The sequence below is a fragment of the Apodemus sylvaticus genome, chromosome 5 (genome assembly GCF_947179515.1).
Source record: "Apodemus sylvaticus chromosome 5, mApoSyl1.1, whole genome shotgun sequence".
Classification (NCBI taxonomy): Eukaryota; Metazoa; Chordata; class Mammalia; order Rodentia; family Muridae; genus Apodemus; species Apodemus sylvaticus.
The window spans coordinates 39,572,674-39,599,745 of NC_067476.1; the positions used below are offsets into that span (position 1 = coordinate 39,572,674).

General features: G+C 45.2%; 1 protein-coding gene across 2 annotated transcripts in view; it reads left to right on the top strand.

Moving 5' to 3' along the window:
* Tanc1 (tetratricopeptide repeat, ankyrin repeat and coiled-coil containing 1) overlaps positions 1-27,072 on the top strand; it is a 236,520-nt gene that overhangs the window by 96,705 nt on the left and 112,743 nt on the right. For both annotated transcript variants that reach the window (XM_052182540.1, XM_052182541.1), the window contains exon 4: positions 20,989-21,177. In XM_052182540.1, the coding sequence (XP_052038500.1) occupies positions 20,989-21,177 (189 nt within the window). The remainder of the gene's footprint in view (positions 1-20,988; positions 21,178-27,072) is intronic.

Consider the following 27,072-nt stretch of genomic DNA (forward strand, 5'->3'; position numbering starts at 1 on the left):
AGAAACCCTGTCTCGAAACAAAACAAAACAAAACACCCAACTTCTGTCTCTAAAAGGATGTTTTAAATGTATCTACCTCAGACTGTTTGGGAAAAAAAAATTAGCAAGTGGTGAAATGCAGGTTATATGTATGTCATACATAGTCTGTGAGATTGAATCCCTTTGAGGGGAACTCTAACATTAGCAACATTCTTTTGAAAAATGATTATACTTTTTTTTAAATCTATGCTTATAGATGGGTTAAAAAGTGGGTTTCTGGAATGTAGAGAGGCACATTGGGAAATGAAATTTCAAAAACTTGCAAGTGTTTTTGTGTGGGGTACATGTTCTCTTTGTCCTTGTTGAAATTCTTTCATTAAACTGTGAGGCACATCTGTCTCTTGACCTTGAACTAGGTCTATGGCAGCAAAAGTAAGTTAAGTGTTGGCAAGATGGCTCAGCTGGGGAAGGACTTAATTGCCAAGCCGGAAGGATGACTTGCATTAATCCCTAGGTCCCACACTCTGGAAAGAGAATATGCTTCTGAAGGTGTCCTCTCGTCTGCAGATGCGTGGATCCCCATGGACATGCGCATGCATGTACTCTCATTCTCCAGCATGTGTGCACGTGTATACGCACACATACTACATAGACATGTAGCTCTAAGAGTCAGTATTTAGCCACAGTAGAAGGGTGTGCTAGACTAAGGCACCCCTTGGGTTGGTTGTTCACATGCTAGAGTCTTGATTTAAAACATACTTGGTTGTCATCCTGACAATCACAGTACTGTCAGGACAGTTTATATTAGGGCTCACTTGTTGATGTCTGCGTCCCGTGGTTCAGAGAAATGTGTTGTAGTATCATATGGAACACTGACATCCGGTGTTTCTTCTTTCTAACACAGTATAAAATAGATATAAAGATCCATCTGGAAGAAAGGATGCTTAGGATTAGGCAGGGGCAGTTGAAAATTGGCCAGTGCTTGTAAACCGGCCGAGCCCGGCTCCCGTACCTGGGTTCTAGCCGCGATGGAGCAGGAAGAACATATGTGAGTTTCTTAGTGTCTGTGGGGCAGGGTGGGTTTTGCCTCCTACCGGCACGCACTTGTCAGAATCATTGGGAAGCTCTGTCTCTTGCCCCTCCAAACTGATAAATGCAGATACTTAGTATAGCTCATGAGAATAGCCAGTTACTTCACAGCAGGCAGATGGCTCAGATCAGTTTTTGTTGTTTGCTGTCAAGAAATGAAACATACTTTTTTATCTGTTATCTAATATAATTAACATTCACAGTGGATGAGGTGGTTTTTTGGCTTTTGTTTAACATAGATTTTTGACCTCCTTATGGAAGTATTAGACAAGATCTCTTGCCTTCCACAGGAGGGGCCTGGGGACTGTCCCTGCCTGTATCCCTTCCTAGGCAGTTTGTCAATCTTGAATACATAGAGTCACGCCATACCTAGCTTTCCTGGTTATCAGAACTTGTATAAAGTACATCCAAGTTGAGACAGGAGAGCAAAGATAAGTGAACTTTTACTTGTAGTAGTAGTAGTAGTAGTAGTAGTAGTTGTGTGTGTGTGTGTGTGTGTGTGTGTGTGTGTGTTAAGGAAGTGGGCTTAGTTTGGAGTGATTTATTAACAAGCTTTGACCTTCACCTTTCCCATCAAAAGCCCAGGTGGTTAGCTAACTACACTTGTAATGGTGTTAATGAAGGCAGAGGATAGTTTCTAAGCCTGTGTGTGTACTGAATTAATTTTTTTTTGTTTTGCATTTGTTTCTTCACTTTGAATTCAAAGCAAAAGGAAGCTGTTATCCTCTCTAAAGTCTAAAAGCTATTGGTGTGATTGTTAGACGTGGTATTTTAAGACATTGCAGACTGCGTCCTGACTTTCAATGGTACCTTCTAAAAATGCCCCAATATAAACGACACTTTGTTTTGTCCAGAAAACACGAAGCTGCTTTTCATTATTCCGTGCTCCATTGCCCGCTTTCTGCGGCTGTGGGCTATTATTTAGGAATTTGGTGCAGAGACTGTATTGTTGAGATGTGGCTATTTGGTATCTTCTGTTAAGAGACTACAAAATATTTCCCAAGCAACAGAATAACTAGAAACAATTCCTTCTGAAGGTAATGCATTTCTCTTTACCAGAACATTCTGGTGATTGTTCAAAATATCAGTCTCCAATTTACAACCAGAATGGCGCTGGACCAGCTGTGTTCCTCAGGGCTTGCTTGCTAAGTCCCAGCCTCAGTGGTTTTCTTTGTTTTCTGCAGACACACACAGTCTACAAAGAAACGAAAACCAGACCCTGGAGTTAGAGATCACAAATTCAGATCTCAGCTTGATCATAGATGGGAAAACTGACACTAGGGCACAACTTTCTTACAGAGATAATGTCAACTTTAAACTAGAAGTTCTTTCTGCCTCACTTGATACTTAGTTTCTGCTGGATATTCACTGTGTCTGTTCTTTCTTGAGGAAACTGTGGCAACTTAAAGAACAGAAGAGATTCTGACCAGACTGCCTTTAAACTTGTTAGGTAGCTCTGCTTGCGATCTTCCTGTGTGTCTCCCAAACACTAGGATTCTAGACGTGGGCTACTGTGCTGGCTAATATGTCAACCTGACATAAGTTAGAGTTATTTGGAAAGAGGGAACCTCCATTGAGAGAATGTTCTCTGCTCCCCCTTACCCACTCCCCCCATTGGCCTGTAGGCAAGTCTGTGGTGATTTTTCTTGAGTGACTATTGCTGAGGGAGAGCCAAGGTCTTGTGTGGTGCCACCTCTGGGCTGATGGTCCTATAATATATGAAAACGCAGTCTGAGCAAACCATGGGGAACAGGCCGGTAGGAAACACTCCTCTGTGGCTTCTACTTCCGTTCCTGCCTTGACTTTGCTCAATGAAGGACTGTTACCTAAAATGTAAGATGAAAATAAACCCTTTCCTCCCCAGGTTGCTTTTGGTCATGTTTCCTGGTCATAGAGATGCTAATAAGTAAGGCAACTATTATACTGGGCTTCAAACAAAATTCCTTTACCCACCTAGAAGTTAAAAGTCAGGGTCTCAGACAAAGAATGATATTCTAGAAGCTTCTTTTGGTGACTTCCTAGGTATGGTGTCTACTAATGGCTTAATAAAAGAGTGCCTCCCATCTTTATTTCTCCATAGTATAACTGGTGAGCGCTCAGTTGTTACTGTATGTAGTTTAGACCTAGGGATTTATTTTCCTATATTTTTCACATTTAACCTTTATTAAACACTTAGGTTGTAACTTGCTTTGTACAATTAACCCGAAAGACGTCTTCCCCTGCAAAGGGTGTTTCAGGAGATGCCAAGTAGATCTGAGAGTAGATTTCTAGATTCAGTTTGTAAGGCTTTATCCTAACACATCCTCATTCAGGAAGGTCAGTTTCTGGAAGACCTTTGACCTCCATCCTCTGGTTGCTTTCCTGTGCTTTCCGGAAACACGGGAATACATCAGAAAAGGACAGGGACAGGTGTGGGACATTCATCATGTGTTGGACACCTGCACACATGTGCCACAGTGGCTTTGTGATGAGCTTCCTGTTTGCTGTGTGATGCTTTCTTAGAGCAAGTTGGGCTTCCCTCTGGGCTCGGAGGGAAAGGGAAGGCAGCCACCCAGACCCTCCCCTCCATATGGCCAGAGAGATCCTTCCTGCTAGAATCATCATAAAGGGGGAAGCAATGCTCTCTATGCTTTTCCTTGAGCCCCTGCTGGACATGTCTGTGTGCAAAAGGAAGCTTAGCCTCAATAGAGAAATGATGAATTAGAAACCCAGATAAAAATATTTGGTTTTGTTTACCAAATTGAATTTCATTTCAGTTTTTGTCCACGAAAGGTGCTTTTATGTTTTTTTTTTATTTTTTAAAGACTACAGAGAGCCTCACCAGCCTCATTGTATTTTAGTTCTCATGTGAGCTGTTTGCATTTTTGGGAGAGAGTTCCAAGGTTTTATTTCTAGTCTACAAAGTGTGGAGAATGACTCACCTCACTGTACTGGCCAGTAGTTCCTGAGAGGAGAATCTGAGGTGGACCAGCGTTCAACAGAGGCTGGTCTGAGCTTACCAGTTTTCATTACAGTCCTAGCAGCAAAATCAAACAAGTGCCTCGCCAGCTCATTTTAATTTAAGAGTTGCCTGTATTTAAGGTGCTGTGAGAGCATCCAGACTGTTAGGTTGGACCCGGATGCCAGTCTCAGGGCACTGGAGACACTCAGAAGCATAACGTCTCCTGGAGCTAGAGCTACAGGCAGTTGACAGCAGCCTGACATAGGGGTTGTCGAGCTGGGGTTGTCTGGAGTTTCTGTAGATCGTGGGACTGGCTGACCGGCAAGGCCAGGAGCCTGACTGCGAACTCTAGGGCTGGAGGTGGGAGTTACTGCAGATTGATTGTGCTGGGCTCCACTTACTGCTGATTGACTGTGCCTGGCTCTGCTTATCCACCCTGAGCAGTTTGGAAGGCAGTGCATCCTCGGTGGGAGCTTTGTCTCTCCAGAAGGACGGTTTTCAGATAACCGTAGTTTATTTTAGAAAATATTTTCCCCAAGTACCATATTTGAAAAAATATTTTGATTTTTTTTTTTTTTGATAGTGCATCTCCTTCTGTGCTTCAGCCACCATAACAAAGCATCTTTGAAGGGGTAGCTAAAAGACCAGGGATTATTCTGTCAATGCTGGGAGCCAAAAATCAGATCAGGGTCCCAGCATGCCAGGGTGTGGCAAGGGTTTTCTTGGTTGGTGGAAGGCAGCCTCCTAGCTGTGCCTGGATGTGGTGTAGAGAGGCAGCGAGCTCGGGCTTCTTCCTATAAGTGTGTTCTATACTAACAAGGACTGCGCCCTTAAGTCACAAGGCTGTTGAGCCTGAGTAGTCTACCTGATTCTCAGAGTCTCATCTCTAAACACTGCCTCATGTCGCACGCATGATAGCTTCAGCGGAAGAGTTTTGGAGAGGACAAAAAGTGTCCATAACATTTGATTGTTGTGAAAGTGTTTTGCCATAATTCATTGATGATAAAACACACCATTATTCTGTGTACTATTAAAGAAAAAAAAGAAACCTGTGGTCCATTAAATTCCTACCGTAATTTATCACTTAAGATACTTTTATCAAGGTTTTATTTAATCTATTTTAGAGATAGTTTTTAACACATACTGTTTAAGAGTTCTTTTACATTTACTTGGGTTTTTTTGTTTGTTTTTGTTTTTGGTTTTGGTTTTTTGAGACATGGTTTCTCTGTCTAGCCCTGGCTGTCCTGGAACTCACTCTGGCTTCGAACTCAGAAATCTGCCTGCCTCTGCCTCTCAAGTGCTGGGATTAAAGGCGTGTGCCTCCACTGTCTGGCCCATTTACTTGTTCTTGTGTATGGTGTATGTTGTGGCGTGCCTGTGAAGTCAGGGAAATTTCTGGGAGTCAGTTCTTTTCCATCACTGGGGATTGAATTCAGGTCACCAGGCCTGGTGGCAAGAGCCTCCTTCAGCCTGCCTCACTTTTATTTTCATTGTTATACTTTTCTAATTATAAAAACAAAACAGATCGATTAAGTTTTTTTTTTTTTTTTTTTTGCTTTGGATTTGGCTTTTTCAAGACAGGGTTTCTCTGTGTAGCCCTGGCTGTCCTGGAACTCACTCTGTAGACCAGGCTGGCCTTGAACTCAGAAATCCGCCTGCCTCTGCCTCCCAGAGTGCTGGGATTACAGGCGTGCTCCACCACCGCCCGCCGCTTAAGATATTTTTTAAAATTATATTCAGAGTGCGGTTACTGTTAATTTTACTCGGCATGTCTAGGTGTGGCATACGGTACAGGTTTGTAATCCCAGCACTCTGGAAGCTGCGGCTGAAGGATGGCTGAGTTCAAGGCGGGCTGGGAACACATAGGGAGGCTTTGTCTTAACAAAACACCTTTTTAAAAAAATGATTCTCTAATAACAAAATCAAGAGTAAATATGGGCCTTTCGAGCAATGTCCAAATGGGAGAAGCGAGGTTCCCAGACTGCAGTCAAGAGGTCAGAGAAATGTGTTCGTTTTAAGATCTTGGTGCCCCGTGCAAGGTGTTTCCAGAAACTCTGAACCGGTTGTCCTGTATGTAAGCAACATGCACACGCTATTTGCTTGATTCTCCCTAATATGCTGTGAATTTTACTAGTGTGTCAATTCTGCAGGTAACTGCGTGTGTGTCTTACTGCTTTAAGTTGGCATCTTTTTGCAGGTGAGCTCTGTGTGTCTCCTGCCTACCTTTTCGCTGACCGTTTCTTGGCGCACCCTATTCTGTTGGCTTGGGGAAGGGCTTCCTTCTCTGCTGGCTCTTCTTTCCCAGTGTGGCCGTAGGTCTGCGTTTGTATCGTTTCCTTTTCTCCCCTTTACCTCCCTTAGGAGACAGGATATTTGCTCTGTAGATCCTAAACGCGTGAGCCGAGGAGGTCCTCCAGCTTCAGCCTCCCGAGTGCTGGGGTTGAAGGCTTGGGCGACCTTGCTGCCCTGCCTGGCGAGTATGCCATGATTCATTTCAGTAGTTCATAGGCCATGATGTAGCACATGCCTGTAATCCCAGCACTTTGAAGCAACATGAGTTCAGAGGTGGTCACCTCGGGCAGTATAATGAGAACCTGTCTTAAAATAAAAGTTTTATTGTCTATCTGATCCTATTACAAATCAGTTCTGAAGCAAATCTCCCTAAATGCACTTGCGCTTCAGTGAGGAGAATTTTTTTTAAAGTAGTTTTAAAAATTCGTATTCTTTTCAATTTTGCCGAAACACCCTTCAAATGATAATACATTTATAGGTCTACCAACAATATATTAGAAAATGTGTTTCTTGGAATCCTTAGCAACCTTGTCATTAAATGATTTAAACTTTGATAGTATCAGGAAAGCCCCATGTTAACGTTTCAATTATGATTTTTTTTTAAGGTATGGATTTAGCACTGTTCGTATACTCATTGGCTGCTTGAGACCATCCTGTCTTGGCTGTATTGTGGCTGTGTAGCTCACCAGCTCTGTGACCCTAGACTAGAGACTGTGTGCTCTGTGCGCAGGGCTTGCTTATGAGGAGGCTTCAGTTCACATTTTAGAAGCGTTTAATCTGGTCTTTGACACAGTATTGTATGACTTTTTGTCAACAATAAAAATTCCTTCCTTTGTTCTGCCTGTTTACCTCTTTTTCTTTTTGGTTTAGTAGCCGCTTTAATATTTTAATGAGTGTTTAATTATTGAGAGCTCACCAGCTAAAGTTTTAAGCAAGGCAAACATGTCTTATGTTTAATTTTGAATTACAAAGCCTAAAAAGATTTGTCTAAGTCACCCTTTATATTTGGTAGGATTAAGTGAAGGAGACTATACTAATTCTCTTAAGTTCCATGTTAAAAACTGCATCTACAAATCACTTTCCGAGGCCACCAACTCTGTTTCCCTGCTCTGTGCGTGAGTTTGCTGCTGCTGCTGCGGGTGAAAGTCTTAGCACTGCATTGTCTCCGACCTGCTGCTGCAGCTCATGCACTGCATTGTCTCCGACCTGCTGCTGCAGCTCATGGTCCGAAGCGGAAGCCGAGAGTCCCTTCTTAGGAGCTCAGTTGTTAACAGTGGCTGGAGCCTGCCTTCCAGCAGGCTGAAGTAGGATTGTAAGTTAGGGCCTGTCGGGGCTGTGCAGAGAACAAAACTAGATGAGCCAACTCAAAACAAAACCAGCGTCCCAAGGTAGCCCTGCAGTTCCAGGTTTGAAGGCGACCAGTAGTTCTCTCAGAATAGCTTGCCTTACTTCTTTGAACCTTTCGTTTTCTTGCCTACACAGTGAAGATAATTTGTGTCGGCAGTGATGAGTCAAATGCAGTGCATTTTGTTTGAAGATGTCAACATCAGGTGAGATGAAAAGGAACCCCGCATAGCACCTTTGACCTTGGAGAGATGCTGTCGGCAAAGAAACCATATCCTCATGCAAGTCTTTAAGCTTATGTTGTGTGTGTTGATGTCAAGATGCTGGGGAAAGAGAATGAGATTTTCTTTTCTTAAGGTGTTAAAGAAACCAGGAAGTGAGCCACAGTTAACCAGAAAGTGAATTCTCTAGAGAACACATGCTAGTCCTTGTGAAAAAGTTATTCTCCACTGTACGCGCTGTTATATGATGTCCTTAATGCCTATGTTTACTAGTGTAATAGAGAGTTTCTAACTAGGGAAGGTAAGGAACTACTGTAAGGGCTGGGGTGTCATTGTGGTTAGAGTGCTTGCTTAGCATGCTCAAGGTCCTGGGTTCGATTCCCAGATCCACAGAAGGAAATCCACTCTGAAATACATAAAGACGACACGGTTCTTAAGCTGTAGAGGCAAATTAACCTCATGTCTCTGTTCCTTAAGTTGGTGATCTGGGTGCTTGGGTTTGATCCCTAGCTTAAGCTGATGAGCCTCATCATCTTTCTGCTTTGTGTCTTGAAATGGGGAGAAAACGATATAGAGTCTACTTGTTGAATATTTAAAATCTGAACTTAAAAAAAAATCAGGAAAAAAACTACATGAACATTGACCACAGAGTTCTCCCTTGTATTTCCTAAATCATACAGCATGCCCTCCAATTTACATAGCATTTCCATTGTATTAGCTATTGTCTAACATCTGGCTGTGATTTAAAGTATACAAGAGGATGTATGTAGGCCTTATGCAAATCCCGTGCCCTTTCCCAAAAGGGACTTGATCATCCCAAGATCCAATGAGGATATTGAAACCAATCCCCCACCAACACCAAGGGGCAAGTATTCTCTCTATATTGTTGATTTTTAGAAGAGTAAATCAGTTAAAAGTCCTTATAACAATGTCAGGATCATAGTAAGCATGCTAGAAATCTTTGCTCTTATCATTGACGGCACGTTCTATACTCTTGGCTTTTCTGTCTCGTGACACTCTTCCTTCAGACTTTGGTAACTCATGGCCCTTTGGACACGCCGTTTCCTTAGCTCACTTGCCTGTGTGGTCAGCCCGACCCTGGCCAGGCCATCTGGTGCAGATGGAGGAAGGAGCTGCTTATTAGGCATGCCCTTGGCAGCCTGCTGCAGGGACAGTTGCTGTAAACAGTCTGGGAATACTTGCATTTGCTAAGAGATTGGGGGTAGGGGGAGGGCGTTACAGACGCCTACATGCAAGGAGCTTCTGTGTCTGCAGAGATGTCTGTGCCTCTCAAGTGCTGTGCGAGAGATTCATGGGTCACTTCATTGTTACAGGAACGGGCTCTAGTGTAACTGGTGTGCTGTGAGTCCTAACTCCGGCCAGTCCTCTACCTGACCTACTCAGTGTCACCTTGGAAATGACTGGGTGAGGACCACACATCTGCACCTTTGTGGGAGTTCTTGAGCAGCTAGAGCTGTGGGTCTGCTGCCATTTCTTTCTGTGTCACTATAGGGACACCCCAACTAGCTATGCAACATTTTGTGTATGTGACTTCGAAAACTCTTAGGAAAAAAATAGATTCCGCTATTATCTAGCAGGCTGTTCTTGGCAATCCTATAAAGATGAACTTTAAACACAGATACACAAATACAGAAGTAGAGGGATTCTGTTACAGAATAACAAGGCACATGATTTGATCAAAGCAATTCGTCAGAGTATTTGATTTGATTTTGTGTTTATGCTGATTCTGTGTCAACATTTGTTCAGTCACATACACTTAAAAGTTAGAAACACAGAAACACTATAGCTAGTGAATATAATTTTGCTGTTCAATTTACGCGACATTAGAGGGCTTTTCCCCCAGAGACATACTCGAAGAATGAATGAAGCAAATGGCTTGCAATCCATTTTATGTTTGAGAAATCATGATTAGAGTGGAATGCTAATATGGTTAGCAGCAGAGAGACAACATTAGCATTGTTGCTATTTTACCAGACATGCCATTGAAACTGCTGTTTTGAAAATGGAGCAATGATTGTGTGTGTGTATGTGTGTGTGTGTGTGTGTGTGTGTGATGGCAGAGCAGGGATATAGTATATAGAATATAAAAGACACAAAACAGGAAATGCAGACACGTTTTATTCTCTCCTCTAATCTACATACCTCAGAGTAGGGCCTGAAAGGGTTTTGCTTAATAGCTACATGTACAGTCAATTTATATCTTCTCTTTCTGGAAAATGAACGGAGTTGGTTGTGCTGTGCCGTTCCAAATGTCTGTGTTGGAGGTGTGTATGTGTGTGCACATTCATGTGGAGGCCAGAGGACAGCCTCAGGTATGGACCACGCACCTTGGATCCTCTCTCTGAGTTGGGGCGCATCAGGTAGGCCACGCCCACCAGCTAGCGACCTCCCCCCCTCCCCCTCCCCCAACTCCCATCTTTGCCTTTCCAGTGCTTTGGCTTTCCGGTGTGCCTCAGTGCCTGCGGAGTTTTTTTAAATGTAAGTTGTATGGAGAAAACTCAGATCCTCACACTTGGAAGGCAAGCACTTTACTCTTGAAAGGTTTTTATTGTTGTTTGCTTGTTTGTTTTTGAGAAACTTTACATGCAACCTAGAAACTTTAAACTATCTCTCCCCACCCGACCCACCAAGCCCATGCCATGTTTCTAGATCCCATTTTCCATATAAGGAAATTTCCTTTTAATTGAAATAAGAGAGAGAGAGAGAAAGAGAGAGAGAGAGAGAGCAGCTCCCTTTATTCTTGTCCTTTCTCTTGTGTGAGTCTGCTGGCACACAGCTTTGCCCAGTGGGAGTGCCAGAGTTTGGAGACTGAGTAGTGAGTGAGTGAGGGGTGGTGTAGAGGTTAGGATATTGTTCCAAAAGCCTTTTCCCCTCTACTTAATTTTTCCACCCCCAAAATGTCATCATGTCCAATGTGACAGAATGTTCCTGATGATCATCCTTCGGGGAAACACGACTTGTAAATGCTCTGTGGGTGATAGAATTTCTCAGGCACTGCACAGTGAGTTCTCCATGCTCCGTGTGCAACTGTGGTTAGGGCATCTGCTCCTTGGGCCGGCAAGCCAGTGTAATACTGTGATAGAGTCATGAGCAGAGTCAGGAAGCCTGGGTCCTACTCTGTGGGCAGCTTTGTGTTCTCACCCGGAAGGAGGAGAAGTTGGAGCATCTATTTTAAATAGATTGCAATGAATAAACTAACGTATATAAAGTGTTTAATAAGGTGTCTGGCACACTGAGAAAGGACTTAATGAGTACTAGCTTCGTCATCGTCAGTAGGGAACTGGCAAGATGGCTCAGCAGTCAAGGTACTTGCTGCCAAGCCTGATGACCCTGAGCTCCATTCCCAGAATGTGCATAACAGAAGGAGAAAGCCAATCACTGCAAGATGTCTTCCTGGTGCCACAGCCGCTCCCACGTATGCGCCATCAGCAATCTCTATTAGTCCTGATACACTCAGTAGACATAACATTTATAATTAAGGCATAACTACACATTCCGATGTGTTACTGCGATACCCACTTGATGTGAATTTCAGGAGTCAGTGAGCTTGGGCTATAATCGTAGGGCTAAGGCATATAGATGGGATGGAGGGTGGCTTAGGGATGGATGCCCTGGCCATTTCCGGCTCTCTTGCTGTTTGGATTCAGAACACCAATGACGTATTTGTGAGGTCTATGACACTGTGTTCCGCTTACTTCCATGTCAACCACAAGAGGGTTTGGTGGGAAAAGCCAGGTTCTTTGTGTTATTATAAATTACGAGATCGTATTTGGGTTGTGTTTAAGGAAATTTAACATTAAGAAAAGAAAGCATGTGTTCCTTGGTTGAGCTTGGAAGTTGAAGGCAAAGACATTGGAATAAGACAACTGGGTTATGGTTAACACAAGTTAATCTTAGTTTGGGGAGTGGTTTGAGGCCAGCCTGTCGTCATGGGGAAAAATGGCAGCCAGAGAGAAGCCAGTTTAGAACATCACTGAAGAACAATCAGTAGGATTGGACCATCTTACAGCAGTAAGACCTGGGTTTATGGGGTCAGGTATGTGAGCTGCCCGAGGACAAGTAAGAGCCTGTGGATTGAAGTCCATAGTGGTTATGATTGGAAACTTCTAGAAAGAGGAAACATAGCCCTCTCTACTGGTAAGCATCCAGTGAGATGGCTTTACTGCATAGCCCCAGGAAGTAGAAGGAGATGGGTGTAAGTTCCTGTTTGATGTAAGAATGTGCTAGAAAATCAAGTAGACTTCATGAAACATTCCTGTCCTAACACTGCCAGAATCCACGCCTGAGGGCAGCTGAGGGAGAGGAAATGCTGCCACGCCTCTAAGCCATAGGGACAGCCACCACCATGTTACTGGACTCCTCAGACATTAGTTGTGTATCCCATTTTGCTGGTATTGCCATACAGTATGTATAACATTGTGTATACTGGCTTAGATATTTATTCCACGTGGTTTAAAAAAAATGCCAATCATACGGTAAACTGTTCTCTTTCTCTTTCTTGTAACTTGTTTATTGGCACCAAAGCCAGCCTTTGTGCCGCCTTCTTTGCCCAGTGTCCCAAGCATGTAAAATGCCAGGCGCTGTTAGCAAGTTCTGGCAGGACAGCTGTAGTTATTATTTTAAGAGATCACTCAGATTCTTTCTTCACTAAGAGGTGAAGTATATGGTTAAAAACCACATTTCTTGAAAGGGAAGGGAGTGAAAAGGGACAGTTGGCTGAAGTGTTTCAAGGCTTGGCTTATCTATTCAGACTTTGTAAAACAATGGTGTCTCCATTGTTGCATTTAATTTAGGAGGTTCTCTGAAGTAATGTTTTTCTCTTCTCTCCGAAAAAATACATATACTGTGTGTTGAGTCTGTGAGTGTCTCAGAATGCTTTTGATTGATATGACATACAACTACAAACTTGCTTTATGAGACTTGATCATGCTAGCCCCTCTCTCTAGATACAGCTATTGTTTTTTGACTTCTGGCTTTTGATGTTGGGGAGAGTAACGTGTTGAGCATCGATTTACGCATGTCTCCTGCAAAAGATGTGTTGGAGCCCCTACCTTTAATATCGTGTCCGTGGAGAAGACCTTACAGCTGTGATTAATTTAAGGTCTCAATAGAATTAGGTAGGCCCTAATCTCAAATGCCTGGGGTTCCTAAGAAAGACTGCAACAATGTAAGACTGAAATAAAGTTGTGAGTGATGTTTGTTCCTATAATCCCAGGACCTGGGAGGTTGAGGCAAGCCCTAGCTATATAGTGAGTTCTGGGCCAGCCTGAGCTACAGAGGGAGACCCTGCTTCAAACAACCAGACTCACATGGAGAGAAAACGCCGTGGTTTGATGAAGGCAGGCTTGGAGTGCTGGATCTTCAAACCAAGAAACATCAGAGGTGGCTGGCTAGAGATGAAGAAATGGGTGTGGACTGGCTTGGCTCCACACTTTGACCGTGGACTGATAGGTCTGGAAACTGAAGGGGTTTAACGTGCGGTTGTTTTTGAGCTGCCTGCTTTGAGGCCCCTGCGTTCGCACAGCTCTAGCACGGACTCGGGTGCCAGGCGCCGCTGGGTCCTAGCCCTGCAGCATCCTCTGTTTTGTGCACATTTGAAACCACATGCCTTGGTCTGTGCCAATCTTTTCTTAAGCTTCCAGTACAAAGATTTTATCAGGTGACATTAGGACCGTGTCTTCCTCCAGCGAAGCGGCACAGAACCTGGTAGGTCCCTTTTTGACTAGTCCTCCTGTCAGAACAGGGTTTTGCTTTAATGGCTTTATCCTGTCCAGGTTTCTTCTGAGAAACATCTTTTGTTCTCCGTATCTGTAATCTTTTCTCACAGCATTAATCTTTCTTGCCCTTTTCCTCCATGCCTGGGGAAACTCTCCTGAGCCTTCGCTCTCGATCAGTGCTGGGTAGGAAGTAGCGGTGGGTCCTAGTCTGGGCTGTATGCTGCGTGATCGTGATCCACCAGGGTGCCCAGCTGCATGGGAGCTTACTTTCTGGGGGGCTAGAGCAATGGCTCAGTGGTTAAGAGTACTGTTTGTTCTTCCAGAGGACCCAAGGTCAATCCACAGTACCCATGGGGGAGCTTACAGCTCCCTGTAACTCCAGCTCCAGGAAGTCTAACACTTCATACGGACGTACACGTAGGCAAAGCACCAATGCACATAAAATCAAATAAATCATTTTAAAAAAAAAAAGATACTTTCCTTTCATCGATAAACTATATACTTTATCAGCTCCTCATCACTGATGATTTTAGGGGAGGCCTGTTGTATAAGGGGAACCTGTTTAGTGGAGGTCCCGGAAGTGTTCCTGCTGGGAGACTTGGGGTGAATCAGGCTCAGTGGAGGGGGGAGGGACTCTGTTGTCCCAAGTCACGGATTGTTGCAACAACAAAGGATGTTCCAGTGTCTTCTTTTAGATTGCTATGGTTTTTCTAGCTATCTCCTGTTTGGGGTTTTTGCCTCTTCATTGGCAGACATTTTCCTGGGCTCTAGGGAGGTGTTGCGGAACTGCATGCCTGGAGCAGTTTTACACACAGTCTAGGACTCAATGCTCTACCCACCTGCAGCCCACCTCAACCCTGCCCACCCCATCACTGGCTGTCCTCCTGCCTTGATGACCTGGAGCTGGCACAGAGACGGTGCAGGCTCTGAGAGAAGAAGTACTTGCCTCTGGTGATGGCCTGCCGCTCCTCCTTGTCTCCTGGCAGCCTGCCGGGTGCACACAGGTCACCTCTGGGTGGCAATCACGTGCAGGTGTCCATGAGCACAAACCCTGTGGAATGGAGAGCTTCCTCTCACTCACTTCCCAAGGGAGGGCAGAGCAGGTGGCCCACTTAGCTCAATACCCTTCACATATACACATAGCTCTATCCTTGGGAGTATAAATATAAATGTTTACATCAGACGTGCACATAGAGGGTGTCAGCCATATGTAAGGATTAACCTCTGCCTGTGCTCCCAGTTGTTTACATCCTATTTCCAGAGGCAGACATAGCTACAGAATCCAGAGAGTCCCCCATTCACAAACAGTAGGAGTGTTTACATGTGCACAGCACACATAGAGTTGTATATACATACTACATGAACATAAATATAGACACACACACCCAGGAAACGTACATCTTTAAATATTGAAGACTTGGTCTGCATGGTCATTTCCTATGTTTTTTTTTTCTTTACCTTTCTCTCCTGTTTGCTCCCCGCCCCCTCTCACTCCCCTCCAGCGCCCCCCCCCACTTCCACCCCCCCCACCCCCCACCCCTGCCATGTTTGCCTTGATGTCTGGCTTCTTACCTCAGCCTTCAGAGCATTGGGATTACAGATATGCACTAACATTCCCAACTGCCATTACTTTTCCTATTTTTTTCATTCCTTTAAAAAAATTAGAACACAAGCATCTTAGATCCTGACCAGTTTCTTAGTTCCTGTGGCGAGAGAAATGCCCAGTACACATTGCATTCATTACATTATCCTGTCTGGGAGAGCCTTAAAGCCCGTGACTCCTCCCCCTGAACAGAGGAGTTGGGGCCACTGCCCTGATCAGAGGTAGCGGTACAAGGCCTCGAAAGCTTCAGCATCTAGGAAGTGGGGAGGTCTGTGAGGTCAGAAAACATCTCTGCACTGCCGAGGAAATGCAGAATAAGGGGTTTGCATGCATCCCACAGACCTTTCCAGTTCCTGCCCTTGGCTGCAGCTGACCCACATTTTTATTCTTCCTCTGGGCCAGGCTGGGAGAAGAGGCCGCCATTCTCTCCACAGGAGCAGCAGGCCCATATGCCGCAAGAGTGAACGAACGCACAGTCCTGGGTGAAAGGAAAGGGAGACGCTATTTTGAGTGCTTGATGACTAAACACCTATGCTTCAGATATACTTGGTTTGTGTGACAGCAGCATAAGGTGTGACTGAAGGAAAATTAATGATCAGGAGGCCCGGGCACCTCCCCAGCGGACCGTTCCGGAGTGCTTGGAACTAATTATGCAGCCAGCACAGACCTGGAAGGTAGACGAGGGGACAGCTTTCTTCACGCTGGCCCGAGACTGCAAGCAGACCTATATATATGCTATTTTTGGTTTGCTCCATCGGGTACACAGAATGACGTAATATTGAAAGCGCATCTTGGCCGTCTTCGGAAAGGGGAATGGCACCAGGGAGACAGGCCACGCGTGGTGGCCTAAGTTCACTGGTGACATTGGCCGGTGCCCTCAGGCACACTGCCTACTCCTGTCTGCTCCTCAGTCTTCTCTAAATGGAACTAGGAATAGTAAAACCCAGCTTGCTGGATTTCTGCTTGGTAGGGAGGCCGTGGAGACGAAGTGAAGTGCATGCTCCTGCCACTCGGTCTGGGCACCTACCGACATCCCTGAGAGCATTTGCTTTAACTTGTGCTTCTGTAGAGTCTGAGAGTGGAGGGTTTTCCAAATCATAGATTTATATATATATAAAATCTGTGAGTACACTGTAGCTGTCTTTAGACACTCCAGAAGAGAGAATCAGATCTCTTTACAGATGGTTGTGAGCCACCATGTGGGTGCTGGGATTTGAACTCGGGACCTTTGGAAGAACAGTCGGTGCTCTTACCCGCTGACCCATCCCTCCAGCCCTGAGGTCACAGATTTTTTAAAAGCATTGTAGGTCTTGCTTGGTGGCTTGTTTTAATGGAAAAGCTTGGACAGTCAGGGAGAAGATGGCATTCTGTTTACAGATATGTTTCAGAATAAAGCGGGAGAAGTGTGAGGAGTTTGCTGACCTCCGTGGAGAAGGTGATAGAACCTGCTTGTCTCGTTAGCTGGTACATTTTGGACTCCAGGGCTAGCTGTTTCCTTGTGGTTTTTGTTTTGTTTTGGTTTTTGTTTGTTTGTTTTTGGTGGTACTGTGGTACTATTTGAGAATTAGTTGTGAGTGTGTGGATATGTTTTGGGATGTTGTTGCCATAGACCCACTTACCCTCTCTTTATGAAAATATGCACTGAATAATCAGTGGCTGGGCCCAGAAGCCAGGGCATCCTGTAAGACACAAGACACTTGCCTTGAAGCACTTTCCATTGCAGAGAGAACCTTTTACAAGGTTCAAAAAAGACACTGGGTCTTGCAGAGGAAACCTTCCCCAACTTGCTGGGTTTCTGTAAATATATGAGTTATGTGGTTATAAAATCTTATGATGGAAAATATGTTTAAAAAGCAGCGTACTCAGGGGCGGGAACCACATAAGATGCCGCAATACATCTAATGCCCTAGTTAAATGTATCACCCGAGTCTGGTTTCTGGAGCTGGATAAACAGAACATCTTTCTCCTTCTATTCTAAGCGTCTAGCTCCGCCTTCCCTGGCCACTTCATGGCGCGATAGATAAATGGAAATCTTATTCCCGCCTCTGTAGACCTATTTACCTGAGTGTCTGCGCTCAGGGCCACTGTTTCTCAGAGGCTTTGCTTTCATCCGCCTGCCTTCTCTGCCCTCCTTTGAAAGCCCTCTCTAATCCTGCACTCCGCCTGCTTTAATCTGCAGTGCCGACTTTACCATTCTGCGTGGCCACCTTTAAATGTTCATCTCCTAGGTTCACACTTTTTTTTTCTTCCATTGTGAATTTAAATTCAAAGTCTTTAAGAGTTAGAGGGTGTTAAATAAAGAACTATTATCAAAAGCCATTTCTGCCAATTTACACTGCTTTATTGGATGTCCTACTCTCTTTGGTGAGTCCATTGTCTTCTGTACGAAGAGCTTTCACTTTTATACTTTATTATGTGTGTATTTTAATTTTGATTTATTATAAACACAGAAGACCTTATAAACATCCACTTATCTCCCCATGTCATTCCTGATCTTTTATTTTTAGAATTCAGGAAAATCAGTGATTTTAAAACAGGAAAAGGTGTGTATGTGTGTAAAGGTGTGTGTGTGTGTGTGTGTGTGTGTGTAGAACCTTATTTAGAATGTGTTTCTTTTGGGATTCTCCATTTTTCTCCAGATCCCTAAAACAACTGCAGCAGTGTGTTGGAATCTGAGATTCCTGAGATCCCTGAGATCTTGGCTGCTTGGGTGAAGGTTCCAGCTGCTCTCTCTGTTCCTTCCAGTTAATGCTGCTCTGCTTCCGGACTATGAAAGCGAGGTGTGCTTGGATCAGGGGACTCTCTGAGATGGTCTCGTGCTGGGTGATGCGACTCTCTGTGGGGTTTACATGTTCCGTGGGAAGCACCCGCCAGTGTTGGAGGGGAACCTGGCAAATCCTGGTCCTTGATAATGTGGCCTGCGACCCCGTGGCCTGTGTCCCTTGACGAGGACGCATTGTACTGCCCAGCCTGGGCCTTTTGCTGCAGCAACAGGAAGCGTGATTGACATGTGCTTCCTCAGACTTCATTGGAGTGAGGAATAAAAGAGATGGCAGTTAAAACAACATCTACTCAAGGGCCGAAGAAATGCCCCAGTCAGGCCGGTTGCTGTGGTGAAACAACTTTAATGTTGAGTGGACCGGGAGTTCTGATGCCTGCCTGCTCGGAACACCCGTCCATCATTCCTGGGCGTGCCCCTCCCAGAGTTCCACTTTTGGCCTCTGGTGTCATGAGATGCTCTGGGCTGCCCAGACCTTACCCTGCTGCTCTGCCGAGGTTGCAGTTAAAGCTCTAGGACTCCAGGATGCAGTCCAGCCTCTGAGCTGGCGCGGCCGATCTCCCACAGGCTGCTTTGTGCCGCCTGCTCCTCTGTGAAGCCGTGCTCCCTGCTTCGTGCCTTCCCTATAAAAGGAAGCTGGGAGTTTAATTGTTTCTGGAAAACCAAACAGAACAGCATGTTTGGGACAGATACTGTCGTGAGATGGCAAAGTCAAGCTGCAAGAGAAGTTCCCCCTCCCCGAACCCCCATCTCTAAGTCCCATCTTCTATTGCAGCCTCTATAAAATCAAAGAGCTGGAGCCCAGCTGCTCCCAAGGCCGAGGGCCGTCATGGCTGCGGCGGGCTTTTGGAAGCTCTGTTCTACAGATTTGCAGTTAATGAAAATATTTGCTTTGCTTGATACAAACAAAGTTTATGGGCAGACTTTGTGATTAGGAAATGCTTTAAATCTGCACTCCAGTCCCTAATTTCTCTTGTTCTGTGTTAGAGAATTCTGTCTCCGAGATAGTAACCTTTTTTTTCAGGAACCAGCTTAACGTTTACAGTTTCTGGCAATGGTGTATGGATTTCCATTTCTTTGTGTTCCAGTCAAAAGTAAGGGACCGGAAGCCTGGGTTTTCATGTGTAGGTCAGAAATCTTTCCTAGTGGGTAGGGAGACTGTTCCTTATGGCCTACTGGGCTATCTCACTGCCCTTTACAGCTCAAGTCTGTGACTTAGATAGTACATGGGTGGCCATGGGGCCATGTAGCTCTCTTCAAAACGCGGACAATCAGCCTTGCTTGCTGCCCTGGTCTCCCCGGCAACTGTGGGGGTGTAACTATTTCCATGCTCTTGTCTGACTCCTGTTGTTACTTGCCTAAAGCTTGTAGGCTCTGAACCTGCTTACCGAATCTAATGGTAATGGGTCTGCTCACGGAACTAGTTGTGAGACTGAGAAAGTAACTGCCCTTCTGCTCTCAGGAATCTATCTCTTCAGAGTATAAGCCTACAGCCCCGGTGGGCGGGAGGCGGGGCCTGGTTGTAGCCTTGGCTCTGCCTTTCATGGGCAGCCCCAGAAGTGGCAGTCAAGGCGCCTCATGTACTAGCTACAGATCTCAAGAGGTCGTATCTTCAAGAGGGGGTGTAACAGTCTGGGGCAGGGCCTCTACTAACTCCTGTCTACCCTCCTCCCTTAGGGATAGAATGTCTTGGTCACATGCCTTTAGTATTTTCGTAATTCTAGTGAGGGCTGACTAGTAATTGTGCCTTTCCTCCTCCTTCAAATGCGTGATCTGGGCAGTTAGTGGTAGATCATTAGCACCCCAGGTTTATTGAAATGCTTCAAATGTAGTTGGCCCAGGTGAGGCTGGAGAGACCTTGCTGACCCTGCCAGCTTGCCCATGGTGTTTCCATCGGCAGCTCTGTTGCTTTTGAGTTGCTTGTGAAGCCAAGGTTTCAGCGAGCCCGGCGCCCCCCCCCCCCCCACCAGGGCAGGGTTAACAGCCCTTCCCACGTGATAGGCCAGCACAGTAATACAGCATGTATAATGGTGGTTTGGGTCACATCCTTTTCTGTCATTATGCACAGAGATCTGGAAAATAAAATGAGTGCCTGCCTGGTTAGACATCTCCGAGGTTTGTCCACCCCCACCCCCAAGGGTGGTACGTGGGTTTCTTTTGTAGGCAGGAAGTCATGGCAAGGACTAGTTGGAGAACCTTCGTCAGACAGACTGGTTTTTGCTTATGGAAAAGTTACATGTCTCCTCCGAATTCTGCTGTCTATAATTTAGAACTTTGAAGATGGTTTGTAATCTATGGAGTGATGACTCAAGTTTCTTTGCAGTGCTTAGTTGCTTCTTGGTGTATTCTGAGGAATGTGACTTGGGGTGGGGCAGCAGGGTTGGGGGAGGGGCAGATCGGAGCAAAGTGTATCATCTGAGTACGTGTAACTGGCCCGACCCTGCCGAGGCCTGCATCCCTGTATTCTTTGCACACTCTAATTGCGTCCTCTATGGTTTTGGAGGATCTGTTCACTCTTGAGAGTTTGGTTTCATAATGGTGTGCGAGTTTGTTCCCAGGTTCATTTGGGGCTTAGATCCTCCGGGACCCGCTCAGTGCTGACTGCTGTGATGGGTTGGGGTTGGCTGGGGCCCAGTGAGGCAAGAGTAGATGGCATCTGAAGAGAGATGTGAGGCCAGGAAGCTCTGTGGGTGCAGTCCAGGTCTTCACTGGGATCCTCATAGTGGAGGAAGCAGACTCGGAGCTGCAAGTCCAGAGAGTTCCTGGCTTTGGACTTTGGGTAGCAGCCGAGTGGGACAGAAAGGGCCTCCTTGGCACAGTTAACTTGTGCTTCTGTGGTAAAGCTTCCCTACAGGCAATGGAATTCGAGTGATCAGGAGAAATCATTTAAAGAAATTCTGTATGTCTGGTATATGGGAATTCTAAGAATGTAGGTCTTAGGAATTAAAGTCTTATCAATTTGTCATGAGTGGTGTAACCTAGATATCATCTCTCTACTCCAGGAGGTGACTTTGGCTCAGAGACGGCTGCCTTGTCCCCCAGTGGTGACTCTCCTGTGAACAGTTTGTCCACAACAGAGGACACCTATCGTGTGAGCTTGGCCAAAGGGGTCTCTATGTCTCTTCCTTCTTCACCTTTGCTGCCTCGACAATCTCACCTGACACAGTCAAGATCGAACAAAAAATCTCCAGGTAAAAAAGCATCCCAGTATTTATATAAGCTATATTGGTTATTTATAGTATATATGATATGATATATATCTCACATATAATTATTTACAATCATATATAATTATATATATGATCTATATATCATGTATTACATGTGTCATGTATATATCATATGTATGCATATATCATGATAAGTGCATGTAAGACATCTTCTGGTTGAGCCAGGGTGGTAGTGTATACCTATATTCCTATAATCCCAGCACCTAAGACAGCTGAAGCAGAAATGTATGAACTTGGGAGATCTAGGCCAGCTTGGGCAACATAGTGAGATCTCATCTTCAAAACCCAAATCTTTTAGAATATTTTTCAATATTAAAATAACTTTTAGAAGAAGGGGGTTCAAAAATTATTTCTAGCTACATGTATGCTTGTGCCTCTGTGTGTATGTACACGTGTGAATTCAGGTGCCTTCAGAGTTCAGAAGAAGTTGTTGGGTGTCTTGGAGCTCGAGTTGTGGGTGGTTGTGAGCCGCCTGACATAGGTGCTGGGAATTGCCCTCAGGTTCTCTGCAAGAACAGTAGGTACTGCGAACTGCTGCTGCTCCCAGGGAAAACAACCCAAGTATTTCAGCCCGCCTGTCTGTAGTTCCACCTCCAAGTGTATTGATGAGCTGCTCTGGATAGACTTTCATAGAGATTCAGGAAGCCCTTAAAGTTATGGGTGTAGGCAACAGGCTGCCTGTTCCTTCCCACCAAGCCTTGTCTATTAAATGTGCTTGCTTGCTGACGTCATCCAGCATTGGACAGCTATAGCATTTAGCTTCTGATGAAGACTCAGGCTTGTAACAGGGCAGGAGCCATGTGTCACTTGTACAGGGCATCTTGACTCCTTTTGTCATCGCCAGCTTCATGCGCGTCCCCATACTGAGAACAAAAACAAGCAGTGGTTAACCATGAGAGGCTGGGATTCAGATGTGAGGAAAGCCCTTCCTGTCCTCATCCCTGGGGTCCTAGCAGTTCTTTGATATTCTTTTAAATTGGCCGAATATTTGCTTATAAAAGGCAGGATAATTTGGGTTCCCACTGATCATGTGCCAATGAAAATTCTTCTCAATTACACGGGAACATATTCAGAGTTCATCTAAATTGTGCCCTAGGGCTATGAAATTAATTAGTTTCTGGTTTCCTAAATATTTGTGTTAACTTGGAATGACACACGCATTATTTTTGAGTCCTGTAGTCGGTGTTTGAGATTTATGCAGGGGTAAAATTAAGAGGGGAAACCCTGAGGCGTTGCATCTGAGAAATGTTGATGCTAATTTGGTTGAGTCTCCAGAATCTCTCATTGTTCCAGAACTTTCTTATTTTGGACAGCGTTGTTTACAGTTCAGTCATTAGCTGGAAATTGGAAGCCTTTTTGGTATGAAGTGATTTCCTGTGCCAAGAAATTTGACCTGTTTATCAGTATTTAGGGACATTCCTGGAATGCCCTTGGCTGGCCACACTGCTGTGTCTCAGGGTCTTCTCTTCCCGCAAATCATGGTTCCCACAGGGCCTTTCTTGCTAGCTTACCCTGGTTGGACTGACTGTCCTTCGGATCTGTACACGTCTCTTTTAACTCAGCTGTTTCTTGTCTGTTCACCCCAGGTTAGTGAGTTTATCAACAGAAACTCTATGCTTTGCCAAATTCCAGTTAAATGCATGAACCCTCCCTCAGACCTCTCAGGGCCTTCTTATCAAATCCAGATTTAGCCAAGAAACCTGTTATGTCAGTTTAACAAGGAAGGCTCATCCCCACCCCCTCCAGCTCTGCCACCATCTCTGGCTCCCCACCCCCCACCCCACCCCATCACATGACCTAACTGCAGCAGCAATTCTGTTAGCTCAGTGAAGTCAGAATTCTCCTCCTGATTTCTTTCTTTCTTTTTTTTTTTTTTTTTTTTTTTTTATTTTTGATTTTTTTTGGATTTGGTTTTTTCGAGCCAGGGTTTCTCTGTATAGCCCTGGCTGTCCTGGAACTCACTCTGTAGACCAGGCTGGCCTCAAACTCAGAAATCTGCCTGCCTCTGCCTCCCAGAGTGCTGGGATTACAGGCCTGCGCCACCACCGCCCGGCTCCCCTCCTGATTTCTGTGTGATTTTTCCTTTTCTGACCACCACCCTGTACCTCGGCTATGTGTCCCAACTTGGCTGTGCAACTTTCAGAGTTGAGCCTAGTCTTCCCTTGATTGAAAAATTCTACTGCAATGTCCAACATCTGCTCCTGAATTAAGTGTAACTTTCTGCACTTGATTTTACAAGTATCACTGAAAAATGTTTTCCTCCTCCTCCTCCTCCTCCTCCTCCTCCTCCTCCTCCTCCTCCTCCTCCTCCTCCTCTTCCTCTTCCTCTTCTTCCTCTTTAACTCGGTGTATTTCCCAGAAGTGACCCTTTAGGGCAAGCAAAATGTCTTAGCCAAGCATACCATACCTATGAAAAACAGACGCTTCTGAGCTTGTATCTTCCTAAGAACCTCAGTTGGTGGGAATAAGCACAGAGGTTTGATATACTGAACCATGTTCAGTTGCTCGGACTATGAAATGCTATTGCTTTTGCCTCAGGGCGAGGGATCACCTGAGACTGGGATACTACATTTTAGACATAAGTTTATTACTGACAGCAAAGTCAGTGTCTGTTCGGGCGGGGCTTTCGGTAGCCTTGGCAGGTGAACCGGGGCAATGTGGCTGATCTGAAGAGTTTCAAGAGGACTCTCATTCTATGGGATGAGAAACCCTGACCGACTTCTCCCCTATTCCTGGACCAGTATGAGATTTGGCTTTGAGAAATAACTCTCATAAAAGATGAAATTTATTTCTAAGATCTTACAGACAAAAGATGTAGCCGTCTTCCCGAATATTCGATCTTTTAATGGGTTCAAGAAAATGCCTTCCAGTTTAGAAGCTTTTGTTCAACTGAGCATATCTATGCTAGCAGAGCAGTGACTGTGTGCACTGCCCAAACCCACGGAGCAAATTAGTGTCTCACAGCGGCGATCTGGTGTTATTATCTTAGTAATTTTAAGTTAAAACAACAACAATAACAACAACAACAACAACAAAACCTGAAGGCAGAGATGGCTGCTTAAAAGTCACAGTGACTAAGAAGACCTAAAATAATATTTTCATAGTGGGTAACGAACACTTTTCTTTAAGCCATATCATTGGAAAAGTATTCAGAATGCTAATGTCTTACCTGCCCTTTTTTTTTTTCATCTTTAAAAAAGGTTGACATATGGCAGTAAACATGCAGTGTCTTTAAAAATACCCGTCTATTTTAAAACTAGCACCGTTGCTACTAACGATACTGTAAATACAGTGTATCTGCAGTTCCCAGGGATAGCGAGCCAGTCCACCCTCGGGTACCCGTGCTTTCTCCCCGGGGCCTGTGCTCCCTCGCTGCTGTTCAGATCCAGCCTTCAAGTTACCTTGCTGACCCTTGTTATGATTTGTGATGTTTACAAAGTGGCTTTTTACATTTAACATCATTTTTTATTGATTGCTTGTGAATTTCACACTATGCACGCCAACCTCACTCATTTCCCAGTCCTCATTTCTGCCTTCCACCTCTGTAACATCACCCCCCAAAAGAAATTAAACAACAACAACAATAACAACAAGCAAACAAAAACCAACCTGTGGAAGCGGCAGCGTGTCAGGGTGTTCCACAGTGCACCCTTTTGCCCACATAGCTTTACTTGCAAATGTGCATTACAACAAGTCATTAGCCTGGTTTGAGGTCCCCTGGCTTCTGATATACCATCAACACTGGATCCTTACTGAGCTCCTCTTGGGTATCCTGTTGTCATTTTGTCATGGGGATCCTGCAGCTCTGGGTCTGCAAGACCAGCCTCCTCGTGTGCACTGGCAGCCCATAGATGGGGTAGATGCTGGGATGGACCAAGTCAAAGCCCTGGATCTGGATCTGGGCCTGGGTGGTAGCTGAGTTGTTCAAGCTTTCTAGCTTTCCCATGCCCACTCCACCAGGGCCAGCTTTCCCACACCCATGGTACCAGGACCAGCTCTCCAGTGCCCACATATCTGCTGATGTCAGTGACGGTGAGGGGCAGGGTCAACTTAGCAAGGCCCTTGGACAACAGTATGGCTTCAGGTGGCAGCCCAGACTATGGAGGTCCGCATGGCCTTTGGTGATAACATGGGGCATGGGCATTGCCACAGACCTTGCTGCATTAGGGCCACAGAACCAGACCTTGGAGGCAGCACCTACCTGGACACCACATGGCCTCAGGTGACAGTGCAGGCTTCTCACATCCAGCTGTTCCTCCACCCCATTGCATCTCCAGTTCTTCCTCTCTCGATAGTGCAGAAACCACTCCCCTTCTCTCTCACTCGTCTCTCCACCACATACTTGCTCATTGTAGTATAGCCTGCTGGCCCACACAGCAAGACCTCTCCATGTCTTCTGTCTGCCCAGGCACGGGCCACTCATGAAATTACTTTTAAAAGACACTAAACCTTGGAATCAAGACCAGGCTGGCTACACATAGCAAGATCTTTTTCCATAAACAAAACAAACAAAAAATGTAGAAGCCTCCTCTTTGCCGCCCCCTCATCGCAATCACTAAGTCATAGCAATTCATAGCAATCACTAATCTGTTTTATTTGCTTGTATAGACATCTTTCATTACATGATGCTTATCAGACTTTAGGGAGTACATGGAGTTGGCTATTTTGCATACACGGAGGAATAGCCAGATATGAAATTCTTTACTGATTAATGGACTGGGTGGATGGTCAAGAACTTGGAAAGAACATGACGGGAAAATTGGTGAGAAAGACATTTGAGGAATATGGTGGTTTAAATGAGAGTGGCCTTCGTAGGCGCATATATTTGAATGCTTGGTCTCCAGTTGTTGGAACTGTGTGGGAAGGATTAGGAGGTATATGGTCTTGTTGGATTAGGTGTGTTGCTGAGGGTGGGCTTTGAGGTTTCAACTTACTTTCTTTCTCCTTCCTTTCTTTTTATTCTCTCTCTCTTTATACACACACACACAAAGGGGGTGGAGAGAGAGAGAGAGAGAGAGAGAGAGAGAGAGAGAGAGAGAGAGAGAGAGAGATTGATTGATTCTGTATGTAGCCCTGGCTATCCTGAAACTAGCTCTGTAGACCAGGCTGGCCTTAGACTCGGAGATCACCTGCCTCTTCCTCGGGAGTGCTGGGGAAAGCCCACACCATTCCCAGTTTGTTCTCTACTTTCGATCTGTTGATAAGTGTGTGGGTTCTCAGGTACTGCTCCAGAGCCTGCCTGCTCCTCACCAATATGGGTCATAACTCTCTACAACCGTGAGTCCCAAATGTAAAACCTTTCCTTTTATAAGTTGACTTGACTTAGTCAGGGTATTTTGTTATGGCAGTTGAAAAGGAATTAAGACAAGGAAGTATGTGGATAGATCTCTCTGAGTGGGCAAAGCATGCGAGAATACATGTGTTCCATAAAAATGCTCACCAAAAGGTGACTTCAGCAGAGTAGATCGAGTAATAAAGGAGACAGTATGGCTGTTGTGTGACCCTGCTTTCCCTGGCCACCTCTGTCCTTGCCCGTCCATGAACAAAGTGGCCATGGTGGCAGAGATGTAACTCATACAAGGGCTTGACAACGTGCGTGCACTTCCACTCACTGAGGCTGACCTGCAGCAGAGACCAGCACTGAGCCCAGACATGGCCCCATTTCTCAGGACGACCAGCCAGCCACTTGGTGGTGAACCACTTCCTTCTTGGAAAGAGCAGTGCTTTGTCCTTACTGGAGTAGATAGCTTATAATAGAGAGAAGAAGCTGTCAGAGACTGGAACTTTTTTTTTCCTCCCTGAGACAGGGTTTCTCTGTGTAGCCCTGGCTGTCCTGGAACTCACTCTGTAGACCAG